Raw genomic sequence first — 19,591 nt, 5'->3', positions numbered from 1 at the left:
AAGCTCTAGCAAGAGCAAAGGCTTCCATGAGCGAAGTAGGTCGAGTAAACAACAACTCTCGACGGATATCGGGTTTTAAACCCGTGATAAAGAAACTAATTAACAAAGGCTCAGATATACCAGTAACTTTGTTCATTAAGTCTTCAAAAGCAGACTGAAATTCCGCAACTGTGGTGGTCTGTGTTAACTTTGAAAGATTCCCTTGATGGTCTTCATACATGGAAGCTCCAAAGCGACTCTTAAGACTGACCAAAAAACTTCGCCATGTGGTTAAGAGATTGTTAGCTTTCATCCATTGATACCAAGCAGCGGCTCTCCCTTCCATGTGAAATGATGCAATGCGAAGACGCAAATTATCTGGGGTCCCATGGAGGTCAAAAAACTCGTTGATGCGAAAATCCCATTCGGTCGGATCCGAACCGTCAAACTTGGGAATGTCCATTTTCATGGAACGTAAAAGCGGGGAAAAATCCGTGCCCCCAGCAGAACCCTCTGTAAACGCTGACATCAGCTCCGATGGTCGTGAAGGGCCACTCAAAACGCCGACAGACCCACAGATTTTAGATTGTAATTCCTCAAAACGGGAATCTACAGTGGACATGTATTGTTGTAAGGTCTGATGCACAGAGAGTGTTTGCTTCTCAAGGAGCTCCTTCATGGCGGAAAGAACTCCAGAACCAATCGTCTTTGTTGTCTCGGTCATGGTGGCTTTTTTTTTTTTTTTGAAGAAGAAGAAGAAGAAGAAAAAGGAGAAGAAGGCAATGAAAGCACCAATTGATACAACTCTGCAACTCAGAGTTTATATCCTAGATTTACACTTTTCGAGTAAGTGCTGACTCCCGCAAAAAAAAGCAAAAAGAATTGAAATAACAAAAAGCAAATGAATGATTCAAAGAAAAAACAGTCACAACAAAATAACAAAATCACAGCTGCCATCTTTTCCACTCCCTTTGTGCCTTCTCGAATATTCCTTAGGTAATGTAATCTTTGAGATATGTTGGTGCCCTGCGCATACGAGCCGGACCTTTTGTGTGCTCCTCAACTAGCTGGGCTTCTTTCTCTGTTTCCCATGCTGACTTGTCATTAATCTCAGGCAAGGTTGTATCAGAAACCCCCGCCCGAAAGCTGGTGCAAAGTAAATGTGGATGCTGCAATTGACCATCAAAGTCAAAGAGCTGGGTTGGGAGTGGTGATAAGGAATGATAAGGGAGATGTGGTTGCTGCAGCCATTAAGCCCTCAAGTTTCAACGGAGATGTGCCTTTTGCAGAAGCTGAAGCAATTGAATGGGGAATGCAAGTGGCAAAAAGGGCAGGAATCACTACAGTCATTTTGGAATCAGATTGTCAAGCAGCCATTGATTTGGCAAACAACAGAAAGGGCAGCAAAACTGAGATTTTTTGGGTGATATCAGAAATCAACGAGAGACGAAAAGAGTTCCAGGAAGTCAGATTTCAACACACCTCTGGTCTTGTAATGCTAAATTGCTAATGCCCATATCTTGGCTAAGCTAGCTGTAAAAGGTTCAGAATCTGTTGTATGGCTGGGAAATATACCAGCACAAGTCATGTGTTTATTCTCTTTTCAGTAATGAAGTTTCTTTCCCTTCTCAAAAAAAAAAAAAGGTAAAATTGAGTAACATCTTGTACATCGAGTAACGATTTCTACAATCGGGCTAGAAAGTGCAACTAAAATTTGGTAAGAGTTTCGTAGAGCATAATTTTTAAGATACAACGTTAAGAGTATTTAGTAGACACTTATAATATTACTTGAATAGATTTAATCTCATACTCTAATATAAAAAATTTAAAATTTCTTTACTAATTTTATCGAAAGTATTATTTGACAATTCTATTTATTACATAATATCAACGTTTATATTATAATTACCGCTAATACTAAAAGTTGATCTCGTAATTAAAAGCCAAACAAAAACTCGAGTACAATCTAGTAATTAAAAGCGCTATGGTTTTTTGGCATTACAAGATGATTCAAACTTGAACTTGCCATCAAAAGTGTATCAAAACAATCACAGCGACACTCTGTTTGACAAATCTGCAGTAGAATTTGCACAATTTAACTGGGTTACAGAGAGTGAATAAGATTCCAAAGCAACAGGCCATTATTATTATTAAGAAAACAATTCATCGCTAGAACAAAATTAACTTTTCTAACTTGCTAGAATTTAACTGGAGAAAAATTGGAATACACGACGTTGTATCACATATAGTATTTAGACATCAAGAAAAGAATCCCTCTATCAGTGCACTATACTTGCCAGGAAACACAGTGAATACCACCACCTCCCTACTAGTTCTTAGATGTGTCTCAAAGAGTTTTATGAGGACTTCCGAGTTGTATCTCTTCGACAGGCAGCAAAATTGGGCTATTGACTAGGATTAACTCCCAAGAAATTTATGCGGTCACCTTCTTCCGGACTATCCTCTTTCTTCGCACTTTAGGAGCCCTTGCTTCCCCTTCAACAGAGTCGACATTCCCTTGTTTGATGCCAAGGAGCCCGATCCCAGAGACAATGGCATTCTTTGATATCAACCACTTTGGGGACTTTTGAGTTGAGCCATTGACATCCTGAGACGGCCTGTTGTAAGCCTTCTTCAAAAGGTCATCTGACTGAAGTAGCGGATCCGCTTCCACTCCTAGCCAAGCAAGCCTTGATCTTTCTCCTAATTGGACATTAAGAACCCCGCATGGAATCCATTTGAGAAGTTGAACAATAGACAAAGTCCAACACATATAGGCAGTAAAGAATAATTTGGACAACAATTACTGATTGTTTACGCACAGGGCTGAACAAATGGGTATATTAAGGCACTTAAAAGTTGGAACCATATTCACCACTTGTATTTCCTTAGAGAACAACCTCAGAGTTCAGTTAATTTAAAACCATTCTTACGTATTTAACTGTAAAACTAGAGAAATTGTACTACTGCAGCGAAGTCTCACTATTGTTAAGGATCTGGACTTGGAAAGGATGCAAGTTGATTAAGTAAAGAAGAATTGAAATAATACTTGGTGATAAATCCACACACTTCAATAGAAACCACACTAACATGATATCAGACAAATAAACAGACTCCCCAGTCAAAGTTTAACATACAAAACATTAAAACAAGGATAATTTGGTACGACCAGAATAGTCTATCAATGTATATAGAGATGTAGATCAATAAACAAATACGTAAAAGAGAGAGAAGGAGATACCTCAAAGCAGTGCTTAAGAACAGTGCTACTCCAATAACATCAAAATGGTTGATGACCGCTCTATCAAATCCACACAATAGCTGATATCTCATGTTTGCATATAGTCCAAGGAAAGCACCATAACCAAGCGCACTAGTACTCACAGATGGGATTGTCACAGATAACCTGTCAGACATTAAAGGTGGCCCAAATTTAACAAATGTTAAACTGGCTTAGACAGTAAACAGAACAATCTTCTAAGTTTTCTTTATTTATAACGAATAAGTGAAAGAGGAATGAAAAGGAAGTTTTGCAACAATGTTTACCTGTCCTTTTTACCAGCCAGATATTTTGACAAAGAACCTTGCACTGCTTCTGCAGTTGATCCCACCACACACAACTCTGCAGCCTTGTAAAAAATGGAGTGGATTCAAGTTCTCGAAATGGGTAACTCCGTTCAAATATATTGTTTGGGAGCTTTTGTAATGTATTTTGCAAGTCAAACCGGAAGGTGTTTCCATAAGAACGACAAGGAGCAAGTGACCAAACAACAAAAGGATTACATGCTGTTACTGTGAGCACATTTATTGGGGCAAGATCCCATTCTTGCTTTATCCTATCATGACAGAAACAAACATTTATTAGCTTAATATATAAAATGAAAATAAAAAGGAAGGGGAGAGTCCCTTTGTTATGAAAGAAAAAAACACCTCTGCTCTAGTATAAGTTTACACAAAAAAGCAGGATCTGCGAGCATCCTGTGGCAACAGCAGTCGAAACATAAAGAAATCTGATGAGAGATCCAACATCTTAAAACCAATCAAACATCACCAAACCATTGGAAAGTGTATACTTATAATTTTTTTTTTCCAAAAACTTTGTCCAAGATAAATGAATGTATAAATTTCTTCTACTAGTCTAAGCTTTAACAGTTTTCAACTCCAAACTTCTAAATCCAGCACAGATTCAAAACAGCCAAGATTAATTAGCGACAAAGCCATAAATACACAAATCAGAAAGCAATCAAAAAGCAAAACCCAACAAATGATAAATTAAAAGTAATTCCAGGAGCTCAACAAGAAAAACTACCTGCCAAAGAATGCCCTCGAGAATCCCTGAGGAAGTGAACGAGAGATGAACCTAGTAGTTGTTGTTCTGGCATTAATAAGACTTCAGAGGAACATGGCAATTATTATTATTAAGAAAACAATTCATTGCTAAAACAAAATTAACTTTCCTAACTTATTAAAATTTAACTGGAGAAAAATTGGAATACACGATGTTGTATCACATACGGTATTTAGACATCAAGAAAAGACCCCTCTATCTGTGTCTCAGAGTTTCATGAGGACTTCTATGCTGTCTCTTCGACAGGCAGCAAAATTGGGCAATTGACTACATTAACTCCAACAAATTTATGCCGTCATCTTCCTCCGGACTATCCTCTTTCTTCGAGCTTTAGTTGCCCCTATTTCCCCTTCAATAGAGTCAACACTACTTTGCTTGACGCCAAGGAGCCCAAGCCCAGAAACAATGGCATTCTTTGGTATCAAGTATCAACCACCAGGGGACTTTTGAGTTGAGCCGTGACATACTGAGATGGCCTGTTATGTAAGCCTTCTTCAAAAGGTCATCCATTGATCTTTCTCCTAATTAGACATTCAAAACCCTGCATGGCGTTTGAGAAGTTGGACAATAGACAAACTCCAACACATATAGACAGTAAAGAAGAATTTAGACGGCAATCACTGTGGCTGAAAAAATGGGCCTCTTAAGCCTATTAAAAGTTGGAACCAGATTCACCACTCGCATTTCCTTAGAGAACTATATCAGAATTCTGTAAATTTAAAACTATTCTTACATATTTAACTGTAAAACAAGAGAAATTGCACTTCCGTAGCAAAGTCTCACTACTGGTAAGTATCTGGACTTGGAAAGGATGCTAGTTGATTAAGTAAAGGAAACTTGAAATCAGACTTTGAGGTGATAGATCTATATCCACTTTCTTCTCCAATCTAACAGTTATTTGGAAAATCTAAAGGACACTCATGCATCAATGGCGTCAAAGTTTGGCCACAAAGCAGCCTGGAAAAGGCTTTACCCTCTGAATGAGAGCATGAATTCGAAAAATATGATGAATGAAGAAACAGAGGCATAATACCACAAGAAGTAAAACTTTTCCCAGAGCTCTGTTTCTGTTTGTGCTAAAGCCAATGGAAACCGATGGAAATGAATTTCTCCGAATTAGACATATCAGCCAAAACAGGTACTCTGTACAAGCAAAGTAAAAGACGGTTACAAAAAAATTTAAATTGCTATGATAATTAAAATTTCAGTCACCATATAATTAATAGAAAGCTTTGTACACAATGGTTTATTGCATATTAAGATTGTATACCTAAATTTTAGTTGCTATACAAAATATGATATTAGCATTGGGAGACCTCACCAAAACGTACCTAATTGAATGTGCCTTTTCACAGCCATTATACAAGCTTTGAAGCTTTACCACAAATGCTTTTTCAAACCCGCGAACATGATGCACCCGAGAGATGCAAGATATGAAAACGTTACTACAACAAGCATTGAAACATTTGTTAAAAAAGGAACTTTATGAAAATAAGCCTTAACAATCATTAGATACTCGTCTTCAGGAATCAATTCATCTGTAATAACAATTTTCAAAAAGCATCAACTGCTTTAAGCTCCTCTACATCACTGAGATCTTCAATTAAAATAGAGCAGATCCGGCCATTACTATTCCTTCTACTGCTCTTTTGCTTTAGAGAACGGTTGAATTACAGAATGCGTGTAAGGCTTTCTTGTTCAAGGTCCAGCGATCAAAACTTGCACAATAACGACAGAGGCAGTAGTTCCACCGCCAGCCTAATCCTTGGTCTCACCAATGTTCTCCACGAGTAGGAAATCAACCTGAAACGTAAGAATTGAGTTTGAAAAACTGTTTGTGGCCCTAAAGAACTTGAAAATCAGAAATGATTAAGAAGGAGCGACTAAACATACAAAACTTGAAAACCCAATATTGAAGTACTCTGAATGAATGTGCAATTGCACGAGCTGGTGACAACTGACTTTACTGCAAAGGCTCTTTCAAACCCTTGGAGATGATAAAAATAAAAATGCAATGCTTGAGCTTGAGCTTGTTTTAACATCATCATAGTAGGGAATTTTGATATATCTTTACTTCTCTGTGGTTCAATCATTTACTTCTCTGTTCTTGTTTATTCACAACAAGATATCAATAGAAGAAGATGGAAATGAAATTCTACAAAATAAAGCAAGTGAATTACCAGCAGAACATTTTAGCAATCCTTTGGCTAAACTTTTCATTTTCACCATGAAGTATTCAAAGTCAACCTAAAAATAAATAAAAATGCAATGCAGGTGGAAATGAAAATTCTATAAATTAAATAAAATAAAAATGCAATGCTTGAGCTTGAGCTTGCTTTAGCATCATCGTAATAGTAAATTTTGATATATCTTTACTTCTCTGTTCTTGTATATTCACAACAAGATATCAATAGAAGAAGATGGAAATGAAATTCTATAAAATAAATCAAGTGAATTACCACCAGAACATTTAGCAATCCTTTGGCTAAACTTTTCATTTTCATAGTCTTGCTCTCCTGCCTGCATCATTAAAACGAAATTAGATTGGACCGGACATTTCCTCGAATCCCTGGTGAACATAATTAAACTCGTATGAAATAAAACAAAGCGGGCTAATGTACTACTAAAAAAATTACACAATTACTTTAAAGAATTAATGTCACATAAATTATATACAAAAAAATACGATTATCATTATACAAGATAAAATTGATAATTTAGTTTTCAACGTTACCGCAAATGTATCACAGAGATTTTGTCTCTCAGGAAGTTACACATGATAAATTTTGGTACATTAAAAAATAAATTACATTAGGATTTTCCATGATGTTGTATGAAATTTTATAAAAGTCTACTTATTTTTTAAAAGAAAATATAGGAATTTCAACAGATTACAGTTTTTTTAATAATTTAATCTTTAGAAAATTAGTTTAACAGATTTGATAACTAAGAAGTTTAAATTTTAAGTAATTAAAATTAAAATATTATCCTAACTAACTTTTAAATTTATGAACTATTGATTAAATCAAACCGTACATATTTATACCATGATTGGTTTTATAATTTTTATAACAGCATCATAGAGTGACCCATTAAATTATTGGCAAATTAATGGCTGAAGTAAATAGTTAAATTCAATATGCAAATCAAAATATTAGAAATATATAATATATTCTTGTCACACATTGGCAATATACAGAATTTTAATTCATAATATAATTATTTTTATTAATTTCATTGCAAGCAACAACAGAGTAAATCAGAGGAGGAGAAGAAATTACCGTCGGGTGATATCTCGATGTGGGGAATGTGAGATATCTTATGCCAATCTTCTCCTTTCGCCTCCCTATAACGGTTTTCCAGAAGAGGACATAGCTCAATCCTCAATTTCTGCAGTGTCGTCAATTGAAGAAGGTAATCCGGCAGCACCTTTAGTTTGGGGCAATACCGAATCCACAAGGAAGAAAGACGTGGCATGATGGAGATGTTTTCCTTCCTCCTAATCCTGTAATTCCACTCTTCCAGTTCATCCAAATAATTAATTTTGAGTGCTTTCAACTTGGGGAAGGCAGTAACCGATGATGACGATGTGATAAAATTTTATTGCATCCCTGGTGAACATAATTAAACTCGTATGAAGTAAAACAAAGTGGCCTCATGTAGTAAAAACAATTACACAATTACTTTAAAGAATTAATGTCACATAAATTATATATAAAAAAATACGATTATCATTATGCAAGACAAAATTGATAATTTAGTTTTCAACATTACTGCAAATGTATCACAGAGATTTTGTTTCTCAGGAAGTTACACATAACAAATTTTTGTACATTAAAAAATAAATTGCATTGGGATTTTCTATGAGATTGTATGAAATTTTACAAAAGAGCACATATTTTTTTAAAAGTAATTATCGAATTTAAACAGACTACACTTGTATTTTTTTATTTATTTAATCTTTAGGAAACAAGTTTAACAGATTTGATAACTAGGAAGTTTTACATATTTATACCATGATTGATTCTATATAGAATTAAAGATATAATTATTTTTATTCATTTTATTGCAAGCAACAACGAAGTAAATCGGAGGAGGAGAAATTACCGGCACCATGATGCGGGGAATGTGAGATATCTTATGCCAGTCTTCTCTATAATGTTCTTCCAGAATGGGACATCCCAAAATTATCAATTCCTGCAGTGTCGTCGTTCGAAGGAGGTAATCCGGCAGCACCTTTAATTTGGGGCAATCCAAAATTTGCAAGGAAGAAAGACGTGGTATGTCTGTTGTCCTGCGATCTTCTAGAATGGGCAGTTCTTCTAGAAGATCACAAGAATGAATACGCAGTTTTTGTAGTGCCGTCGATTGAAGAAGGTAATCCGGCAGCACCTTTAATTTGTGGCAATTCCGAATCCACAAGGAAGAAAGACGGGGCATGATGGAGATGTTTTCCGTCCTCGTAATCCTGTAATTCCACTCTTCCAATTCATTCATCTCAAAAATGAGAGATTTCAATTTGGTGAAGGCAGTAACTGATGATGATGATGAAGATGAAGACGGGTCATCCTCACTGTTTTCTTCTATTCCCAAAAACTCATTACCCACTCTTTTTACACTTTTCAAGTTCAATAGTTCGAGTTTTTCCAGATGTAATTTTCCCAAAGGAGGCAGATGCTCACAGTTAAAACACGAGGAAAGACATAAATTCCTTAGATTGGTTAGCAAAGTCAACCATTTGGGAAAAATGTTGCCTCTGTACAACCTAATCCGTAATTTCTCTACACTCAAAGGCGGTTGTAAAGCTTCAAGAAGTTGTTTGTCTTTCTCATTCTTCCTCCTCCTTTCTTCATCTTCCCCATCTACGACTCCACCAAACTTAAGACGCAAACGAAGGAGGTTTTTCATATTGTGAAGTCCTAATCTCTCGGCCTCATCTAAATGTGACACATTACTCAGCCCTTCTATTCCACATTCACGAAGGAGTTGAAGATTTTTCAGAGATTCAAGCCTACACGTGCTGCCACCATCAACGCCTCCACCCACAACAAACTTTTCTAATGTTCGAAGGCTGGTCAATCTGGAAATCCCTATTGGCATGTACTTCAACGAACGAGTGAAATCATTCAGTAAACTCCTCATGTTCTTTAACTTCCCAATCCCCGCAGGCAATTCCCTAAGATATAGGCACATCCCAATATCTAGCTTTTGTAAATTATATAATTCACACAAAGTCTCAGGTAGTCTCTCTATACGTAGTCCAGACAAATTAAGATATTTTAAATGTATCAATTTTCCAACATTTTCTGGAATTTCTCTAATCCTATTTGGATCTGTATGCAAAACAAGGGACGATTGCCTTATAACTAATGCCCTTAAACACGCCAATTTACTAAATAACTCCTGAAGGATGCTGCCATTAAGACTCAGATTGGGATGACTTTCATCATAAATTAAGAGGCTACGCAATCTATCAAATTCAAAAAAGGACATAGGAAATGAAGCTCCTCCTTGAAAATTTAACCCTAAGTGACGGACTTTGTCACCAGAAGGCTTTATGACTGATTCTTTGGTACCATTAATTTCTACCCACAAACATTCTTTTTTACTTACAAATTGGGCAAAATCATGTACTATGTCATGCATCTTACACCTCAGAATATCATCATTGTCATCATTTTTTTCAAACTCTTGAAAGAAAGAGCGTGTTGCTAATATGTTGAAATACTCTTCTCCAATCATCTCCATTTCTTCGTCTTCATCTGCATTAAGGTAACCTTGAGCCATCCATAGTGAAATTAGCTCCTCTTTATACATATTGTAGTCTTTTGGAAAGACAGCACAATATGAGAAGCAACGTTTTACCATAGAATTGGAGGACAAATCGTTATAACTCAACAACAAAGGAGACAAAATACCTTGTCCAATCTCTTCTACTTTCCACATTTCACTATCTAAAATTCTTTGCCACTCTTTTACTGTACTTTTAGAGCGCAAGAGATTCCCTATTACCTTTGCAGCAAGAGGCAGGCCTTTGCACTTCCGTGCAATTTTTCGCCCGATTGGTTCTAATTTTTCACAATCTTCGAAAGAGCGACTGGAAAATGCCAACCGCTTGAACAACGACCAACATTCCTCTTCAGCCAATTGCTCAATGAACATAACATTTGTTGATCCCATCATACGTGCAACTGACTCATTACGTGTGGTAACCAAAATTTTACTTCCTTGGCGACCATTCTTTAGAGAAAGAAAGAACGGTTCCCATTTATTGTAATTCCCATCCCATACATCGTCTAAGATAAGAAAAAACTTTTTTCCTGCAATTGATCTATGGATATGGCTAGTAAGAGATTGGAATTCGCTTAAACTAGGAGTTGACTCACCTAGACCTTCAATGATTGCTTTGGCAACCCTAATCTCCTCAAAAGTGTCTGATACACACACCCATATAACTTTTTCAAAATTTCTTTTCACATCATTATTATTATAGGCTAGTTGTGCAAGAGTGGTTTTACCTATACCCCCTAACCCAACTAGTGAGATGACATGAAAGCCTTGTTGTTGTTCACTACTTTCGCACAACAACTTGCAGAGCTCATTTTTCTCATCAACTCTACCGCAAACCTCTCCCTCATCAACCAAGGAGGTGGTTCCCACTCGCTCTGGCTTCTTGACATTGTTACTCACATTCTCAGCAAATTTAAACCTATCTTTTTGAGAGGTAATATCATCCAGCGTTTTATTGATCTCTCTAATCTTGACTGCAATGTCATGACGAAGACTGAGTTTTTTGAAACTACCGAAGCAGTTTGAGGCAGAAGGAAAGAAGGAACATACCTTCTTCTTATGAGCAGGAAGAGCAAGAGTATTGTCATCGTCAAGGCCCTCAATCTGCAATTTGAGCCTTGCAGTGGTCCACTCCTCCAACACATCTTCCATGTCGTAAGATGCGCCTTTGAGCTGATCCAGCCAAAAAGTAACAGCTTTGTCGTCCTGCATTTGCCTTTTCTCTGCATCTTCCAGCACAAGTTGAATGGCTTGAAGATTGCTGGTAAGCTTTTTCACTTCTTCTCGGACACCAGTCACAAGCCTCACCTGTTGTTTCACTTCATCAGACGCAACAGAGATCAGCTGCTCCAGGAGAGAGGAAACGATCGCATCAACCATTCTGACAAAGAAGACGAGAATTCTGAAGAGTTATTAGATGTGCTTTTGTTGCGAAGATATGAAAGAAAGGAGTTATTGCATTCTTTTATACTGCATAGAAAAGGTTTATGCTTATCCCCAACCCACACGTCAATGATTGTAGAATGTTTAATTTCCCTGATTCTACTCCACTAGTTCTGATGCGTAATTATAAATATTCTCAAGTTATGTATGAAAATAGCACAAATTTGGACCTACTAATGATTTTTATGATTTTTGTGTCTTTACTTTTTCATAATCTTCTACTGTAAGGGTTCAGATTTAATTACTACTTTAAAAAATGAGCAAAAAAATAATATCAAGCATTAACTAAAATTCACAAAGGAATAAATAACGAAAGAAAAAAAGATTGGAAAAGTCATAGATGTAAAATAGCACATTGTTTTTTTAATAATCTCAATAAAATTATTAATATTCATGTTAGTCCCTAAAAAATTAATAAATATAACTAAAAAATCTTATTAGTCTCCATGATCAAAATTTATTAGTCCCTAAAAAATTAATAAATATAACTAAAAAAATCTTATTAGTCTCCATGATCAAAATTTATTGAAATAATTTTAGCTTGGGTTCAAAAAAAAAATTTCCCAACTTCACACTAGCTAAATCTTAAATACACGTTCCTCTATATATATATATATATGTTCTTTCTCGCAAACGTCCGTACAAAATAAAATGCGAATATGACATTTTCCAGTCTATCAAAATGATTTTTATTATTGTAAAACTATTAATAATAAACTAAAATACTATATTTGCATATTATTTCGTGCAGACATACGTAGAGAGAGAATATCTTAATTTTTAGGGTCCGGCTACGATGCAACTGTGGTACCGTGCCATAATTACATCCAGCCGTTGGATACACTTGTATGGGTAGAGTCCATTGACATCCAACGGCTGGATACAACTATGACACGATATCACAGTTGCACCATAAGTTTTCCCTAATTTCTAATAACATCATAGTCAAAATTTTATCAACATTTATGCGAAGGAGTCCCCACTCTCCACCTGGGGGGATTTGGCATTTGATGAAAAAAGTTATGCTTATCCCCACCCACACGTTAGTGGTTGTAGTAGCATCTTTAATTTCCCTGATTCTACTCCACCGACGAACACATGTTTTGTAGTAACATCTTTAAATTCCCACACGTTAGGAATTTGGCTCATAATCTCAAACTCGTCGCATCTTCCAACAATTGCTTTTCTTTTTCTATTTTTGGGTTTTTGAATCATAATTTTTCAATTCAATAATGGCCTCTTCAATTATAAAATATGGTAGAAGGGGATGGGGTGTAGTGAGATCTAGGCCTCCGCGACAACGGCATCTTTGGACGTGGGTTTCATCATTTCTCCTTTTTTTATTTAAAAAAAAAAAATTACTTCTTGCATGATCTAATTGGTCTTGTTTCAAAAGAAACAAAAAATAATTAAAAAAATAACTAAAATAAAATAAATCATATTCTTTATCTTAATTGCTTTCATTTGTGATTGACATGTACTCATGCATTATGTTTTTGTATATTTTTTTGATATGTTTCTTTAAGGGATAAACTAATTATGTAGCAAAATTTTATTAGAGCTAGGATTATTTATATATGTTCTAATACTTTGAACATCTTACTATACACTCGTTTATCAAATTTTAACATTAATTTTTACTACTCATTAAAAATATCAAAATAGTCCTTGTTAAACATTTTTCATAATTTTTTTTTATATACTGATATATTACAATCAAAATTCTATTCCAAGATAGTCCTTACCTAAACATCTTTCATTGATGTTCATTTTTTTTTATACACTCATATATTACAATTAGAATTCTATCAAAACTATCCTTGATAATTCTAACATGGTACAGCCCAAATTTCTACCCTTGCATAATACTAGAGAGATATTTATTCTACTCTTACTAATCGAGAGATAATTTTACTTCTAACTAATTTAATTGGGAGGAAAATCGAGAGAGATATCTACTCTGTCTTTATTAATTGAGAGATAATTTTACCCTTACCCAATTTAATTAGAAAGGAAATCGAATTCCAACAATAGTTAGGACTCGAATCCATGCACTTAAGCTAACTTTAAGTTCTTGGACGCATGGTTATAATGTTCTTTATTTAAATCCTAACAAATGGTGGGACTTGAACTTGTGCCTACAAACATTGAGTGCTCAGGGGCTGCAAAATTTCATAACTTAATTTTAGTTGATCTGGCATGTGCCCTATCACATAAATGTAGATAACAATAATTAATACATTAACAAAATGAAAAATATTAGTTTACAAAATACAAATCCAAATTTTTTGTGTGTGAGAGGGGATTTAAAAGGGAGGGACTAAACAAATGTGGTGAAAAACGACATGTATTACTAAAACTGAAAATACGAAGTCTAGGCAACTGAAAACATCTCTGTCAATTGCAATGAACAGATCACAACCCTTCATAATTAAACAAAATCAAACTTGAAAAAAAAAATCACAAAAAACAATCACAAAAACTATTTGTTCTGATCATCCCTGCTTTTTTTTAGCGTAGCTCTTGGAATGAAAATTAACAAAAAGTGTCAAAAGAGAAGCATTAAACACAGCATTGAAGCACCAACCCAAAATCCCAGAGCAACCAAATCCCGTAAAATGATAATACAGCATCAAAACCGAAACAACAAAACTAAACACAAACTGAACAATCTGACAATCAGTGACCAATCTCTTCCACTTTGGCCGCAACCCCATCACACACAATAGATAGTACCCGTACATGATCACATGCACACTTGCATTGGTCACAAGTGCAATAGGAAACAAAGACTGCTTCGTCTGTAACCAAAGGTAGCACATTACGACGACGGTTGCATGGTGGTAGACGTGGAGGAACGTGAGCCGTTGGATGGAGTTTTATTTGAATCAATAAGGTGTTTGGCACGAGAGAAAGTGAAAGAAAATTAAGAAAGAAAATTTGACTATGAAGTTTCTGGAACAATCACAGATTCTTATTGATTAAAGCTGAAATCATACATTATGAGCGTACTAGTCACTATTTATAGTCACACTCAAACTGATTACAGAAACAGAGCTCAAAGCTGCAATATTAACAAACTAATTAGCCTTCCAATCATAACAAGCCAGCTGGACAATGAAAAGGGTGATAAGCTCAGCCTAGTGAAGTCAGGGTGAGCTTGTCTCTCAGATAATGAAAAGGGTGATAAGCTAAAGCTTTAGTAAGGATATCAGCTGAGTTATGAGAACTTGGAACATAACTAACTTGGAAGCTTTTATTAGAGTTAAATTTAAGTTCTTGGAACATAAATAACCTTTTCTCGCAAGAAATGAACATCAAGTTCTATGTATTTAGTTCGGGAGTGGAATTTAGGATTACTTGCTAAGGCAGCTGCACTTTGGTTATCACACCAAATCAAGAGAAATGTCAATTTCAGTCAACAAGGACTTGACTGTTTCTGTATGAACATCAAATTCAGTAAAAAAGTTGTTATCTAATGACAAAAGAATTTGTCTAAAATTCCAATTGAACGCATATTAAGTATTTAATACCAAGTAAAATCTGAGATCAAAGGAAATTCTAATATGACATCTAATAGCTAAGTAGAAAATAAATATATTTAATGAGGGTATTTGTGAGAAGAAAACTGATTTTCTATTCAGATATTTTATCATTTAGATAAAAATAAAAAAATTTACTTTTTTCTATTCAGATAAAAATGTCTTACAATAAAACTCCACATAAATTTTTCAATTTAGGTATAGCGTATGGATCCGATCCATTTCTTGTCTATATGGTGGACAACTTTTATTATCAGGTAGACAAAAGCAAAAGCCATTATCTCACTAATTCATTTGGTCATTCGAAACTCCAAGATCCAATTCAAAGAGTGCGACTCAAATAATGGTAATTAGTAATTTATTACATCTGCAGTTAGATATTTTGTTTGAGAAACAAGAATAAATCAGTTCCATAATGATTTTAATTACAATAAATATCATACTATGGTCTATGGACACGCCTCATATTACAAAGAAAATACGTGAAATATAATTAAGGGATAAAGCTTTCGACAACCATTTATAAAATTGCTTTTGGAAAATTGTTCAGATGAAATGAAATTATATGAAATTACTAAGAATTTAATCTGCCTCTGAAGGAGGATTAATTTTAGATGATTTTTCTATTTATAGCTATTATGTAGTCGTTAGAAATTTCAAAATTTGAGAATTTTGCTTGTAGCTACAGGTTGCAGTCATTTTGATTTGGAGACTGATTGATAATTAAAGCTAATGTTGCAAGTAAAAAACAAAATGAAAAATAATTAAAAAATAAAAATCAAAGAGTTAGGCCCAAACTGTATTAAACTTTTAATAAAGTCTATTTGTAATTTTGTCATAATGGAAAATAATTAATAAAAAATCAAACAACCAGTTTACTTTGGCTTTTTTCACAGAATATAATGTCTGAAATTTATATATCATGTATTCTAGGGCCAAATCAGTCTTTTTGCACATAACTTTTAATATTTCATTAAGAAACCGCAAAGATTATTTCAAAGCCTTTAGGGTCATGGTCTCCTTCGGAAGTGGCAAATTCGGGTTCGGATGAACCTGATCAAGTTTCAATTTGATGGGGTTGGAATATTTGGATTGGATCATATTGAATTAAAAATTCAGGTTGAGTTTGGATCTGATCGGGTTATAATTATATGCGGGTCATGTCAAGTTTGGATTAAAATTAGATTTGGGTCAATTAGGCTGAATTCGGATAATGTTCGGATTAGGGGTAAATTTTGAGCTTGTTTATTTTTATTTTTATTTTTTCAAATTACTTTAGTCATTGAAGATTGTTTTAATGTAATTATCTCATTTTAGTTCATTTTTACCAATTTTCAACAAAAAATGAAAATAAAAATTACTGCTATGAAATCAAATGAATAAAAATTAAAATAAACTACTATTATCGAATCGAATCGAATCTCCATCTCTTTACCCTCTTCTGCATTAAGGTAACCTTGAGCCACTGATAGTGTAATTAGTTCGTCTTTATACGTATTGTAGTCTTTTAAAAAGCCTCACCTGTTCACTTCATCAGTAACAAAGGAGTTCAGCAGCTATAGGAGAGGGGAAGCGAATCAAGCGATCAAAGAAAAGGAGAAATAATTTGATGAGTTGTTAAGCGTGCTTTTGTTGCGAAAATACCGAAAGAAAAGGAGTTGTCGCAATCTTTTTATACTGCATGAAAAATGTTTACTCTTATCCTCTTGTATCTAATAGTTTAAATCTCCAAAATCTTTCTTTATTTGAGTTTTAAAAAAATTATGTGAATTTATTGTAATTATTTCTTGGGAGTGGGGGTGGATTTACAAAAATTGCAGGGTGAAAATATCACTACCCTTTTTGTTTATTAATTATTGTAAAATGCACATCTATCATATGAACACATGTTTTATTTGAAATTTACCTCCTACTTAGAATAACAATCTTTAATTTATTTCTAAAAGATGTGAAACATCAATTTAACTTGTTTATATTAAGAAGACAAAATGTATCTTTTGAACAAATATAAGGACAAATTGAGGTTTTTACCCTTTAAGAGGTAAATTAAAATTTGTTATTCTAGTTTGGCATTAAAAAGAAGCTTACCTCTGTAATATATATCAGGTAGACCAAGGTGACTTCGCCGTGAATTATTGTAATCAATTTCTCTTGTTCTTTTATCTAATTAGAAAAGAAAATTAAGGGGAGCATTGTCTATCGAATTGATGTACATGTATTTGGGACTTCTTACTCTATTAGCTTAAATAACTACATAACAAATATGACGTGATCTAATTGGTCTTGTTATTGACATGTACAAATGCATTCTATTTTTGTATATTTTATTGATATGTTTCTCTTGAGGTTGAGGATAATATTCACTATGTGGCAAAATTTTATTAAAACTAAGATTATTTATGTTCTAATACTTTGAACATCTTAATATACACTCATCTATAAAATTTTAACACTAATTTTTGGATAAATTATATTTTAACCGACATATTTTAATTTACTCAAAAATAAAAAATAAAAACTTCAATTTACTCTCTAAAATCTGTTAAATTTAACTATCAACCAATATTGATGCAAAAAAAAAATATTGACTCACTAAAATACGATAATACCCCTGTTAATTATAGAATAACTTATGTTACTGATATATTTATGATGGAAAGATATATCACTTATATCCGTACTATTTCTAAAATATAACTAATTCAAACTTTATGTGTGTCATTAATGAAAATCATCCTCTAATCTATTTTTTAGAAAATAAAACAAAACCTCAATAATAATATTTCATAAAACAAGCATATTTTATGTTAGCCCAACCAAAAACCATCTAAAAACCTCCTTCTACACATAGATACAAAGAAAATCTTACCCTTAAGATTCTCGAATTTAAACAAAAATTTTAAATTTTGAAATAAAAATCGGAAAATTTATAAAAAAGGTAAAATATTTTTTCCCTCTCTTCTACTTTCTTCATCTTCTTCGTTCTATTCCCTGTTCATCTTCTTCTTCGTTCATTTTTTTTTTTTCTCTTTCACTCACTTAACAACTCCATAGCCACTGTTAATTCCAAATCAGCCCAGCAAAACCCATGTCCATTGCCCGGCAACACCCATGGCCTCGCACTGCCATGTCCAACAAAACCCATGGATACGCTAGCAAAACCATGGCAGCTGGGTACGGGCATTCCATGCAAGCCCATGGCTGTACGCGGCCAATCCACGCAAGCCCATGGCTGCGCGTTGCGACCACAAGCAAGCCCATGGCCATCAGCGATCATTCCAAGTAAGCCCATAGACATGCCAAGTATACATTGATGCAAGCAAATGGTTGTTAATAATTTTAATGATTAGTCTGGTTTTGGGGTTCATTGATGAATTTGGGAAGAAGCTAAAGACTGCTTCGTCTGTAACCAAAGGAAGCACATAACGACGACGGTTGCATGGTGGTAGACGTGGAGGAACGTGAGCCGTTGGACGGAGTTTGACAAAATGATCAAAAGGGTGTCTAAGAATTCGAGTATTTTGGAGAGGTAGAAGATGTAAGCGTAGAAGAAGAGGGGGCCAGAGGGAGAAATGGTAGGGGGGAAACAGAGGGTGCAATGGAGGTGGGGTAAATGGAGGATGATGGAGAGAGTGCAACCAACGGCCATGATGAGGGCAGGAGGAGGAGGGTGCGGTTATGGACAGCTGTGATGGGCTTGAGGATGTGGGGTCCAATGAAAGGTGATGATGGTGGTGATGTTGATGTTGATGTGTGGTAGAGGATGAATGTGAGGGAGAGGTAAGTGAGGTAATTGAATATGAAACCATGGCTGGTTTTTTGGGGGAGAAAGATTTGGAAGAGATGATGTTCAGAGGAACGGGGGAGCTTATAAAGTTTTCGGATAATGCGGAGGGTATTTTGGACATATTGTTATCTTAGTTTAAATTTTAGGAAAAAGATAATCAATAATAAGCTCTTTTTTCATGTCAATTTAAAACTCCGAGTGTGATTCCAAAACTTGTTTTCGTTTTTCTATTTTGGATTTTAAATCGTAAATTTAGTAAAGGAAGTTAAATCAAGTGATCACTTATTATTATATTTTTAATGTAAAGCAATTTTTTTTTTATGATTTAAGCAAATATTGAGTTGCGTACTTTAACGATATTAATATTTGATTCGAAATTTCATCTACTGAAACTACAAAAATTAATATTTTCTAATAAATCAAAACTAAAATTAAACGATGACTCATTGTCTACCAATTATCATTAAATGAAGCCATCACTCACGCCAAAAAAAAAAAGTGATATATTCATTTTAACGTAATTTCATACCAACAAATCATTTGTTTCTTTCGAACAATGACCTCCTTAATTATCCAGGGCTTTGTGATAACGACATCTTTGGACGTGAGTGTCATTAGACTTTTGGCTCAATCAGACTTGTGGATTACATGCACTCAACGTCGATAATATAGAAATGGGAGAAAATTATGTCAGTAAAATCA

General features: G+C 34.5%; 4 protein-coding genes and 1 pseudogene across 4 annotated transcripts; 1 reads left to right on the top strand and 4 right to left on the bottom strand.

Annotated features, from left to right (window-relative positions):
* Window positions 1-761: 761 nt before the first annotated feature.
* On the top strand, window positions 762-1,489 carry LOC112097923. The gene is made up of 2 exons (XM_024183513.1): window positions 762-797; window positions 1,094-1,489. The coding sequence occupies exons 1-2, from the start codon at window positions 762-764 to the stop codon at window positions 1,487-1,489; spliced, it is 432 nt and encodes a 143-aa protein (XP_024039281.1).
* Window positions 1,490-2,413: 924 nt separating this feature from the next.
* Window positions 2,414-3,720, bottom strand: LOC112097922. Its single transcript, XM_024183512.1, has 4 exons — window positions 3,705-3,720; window positions 3,526-3,601; window positions 3,221-3,385; window positions 2,414-2,702 (listed from the first exon to the last, which is right to left on the bottom strand). The coding sequence occupies exons 1-4, from the start codon at window positions 3,718-3,720 to the stop codon at window positions 2,414-2,416; spliced, it is 546 nt and encodes a 181-aa protein (XP_024039280.1).
* Window positions 3,721-7,561: 3,841 nt separating this feature from the next.
* Window positions 7,562-8,807, bottom strand: LOC112097921 (putative disease resistance protein RGA3). The gene is made up of 2 exons (XM_024183511.1): window positions 8,435-8,807; window positions 7,562-7,921 (listed from the first exon to the last, which is right to left on the bottom strand). Exons 1-2 carry the CDS (start codon window positions 8,765-8,767, stop codon window positions 7,562-7,564), a joined length of 693 nt encoding a protein of 230 aa, XP_024039279.1. The 5' UTR covers window positions 8,768-8,807.
* A 120-nt stretch (window positions 8,808-8,927) lies between these two features.
* LOC112097920 (putative disease resistance protein RGA1) lies at window positions 8,928-11,497 on the bottom strand. Its single transcript, XM_024183510.1, has 2 exons — window positions 9,082-11,497; window positions 8,928-9,004 (listed from the first exon to the last, which is right to left on the bottom strand). Exons 1-2 carry the CDS (start codon window positions 11,495-11,497, stop codon window positions 8,928-8,930), a joined length of 2,493 nt encoding a protein of 830 aa, XP_024039278.1.
* A 2,535-nt stretch (window positions 11,498-14,032) lies between these two features.
* Window positions 14,033-19,366, bottom strand: LOC18041471 (annotated as a pseudogene).
* Window positions 19,367-19,591: the final 225 nt, after the last annotated feature.

The sequence above is a fragment of the Citrus clementina genome, unplaced genomic scaffold, assembly GCF_000493195.1.
Source record: "Citrus clementina cultivar Clemenules unplaced genomic scaffold, Citrus_clementina_v1.0 scaffold_5, whole genome shotgun sequence".
In the NCBI taxonomy this organism is placed as follows: Eukaryota; Viridiplantae; Streptophyta; class Magnoliopsida; order Sapindales; family Rutaceae; genus Citrus; species Citrus x clementina.
Note: the sequence above shows the minus strand (reverse complement) of the source record. Positions and strands in the feature narration are given on the sequence as shown.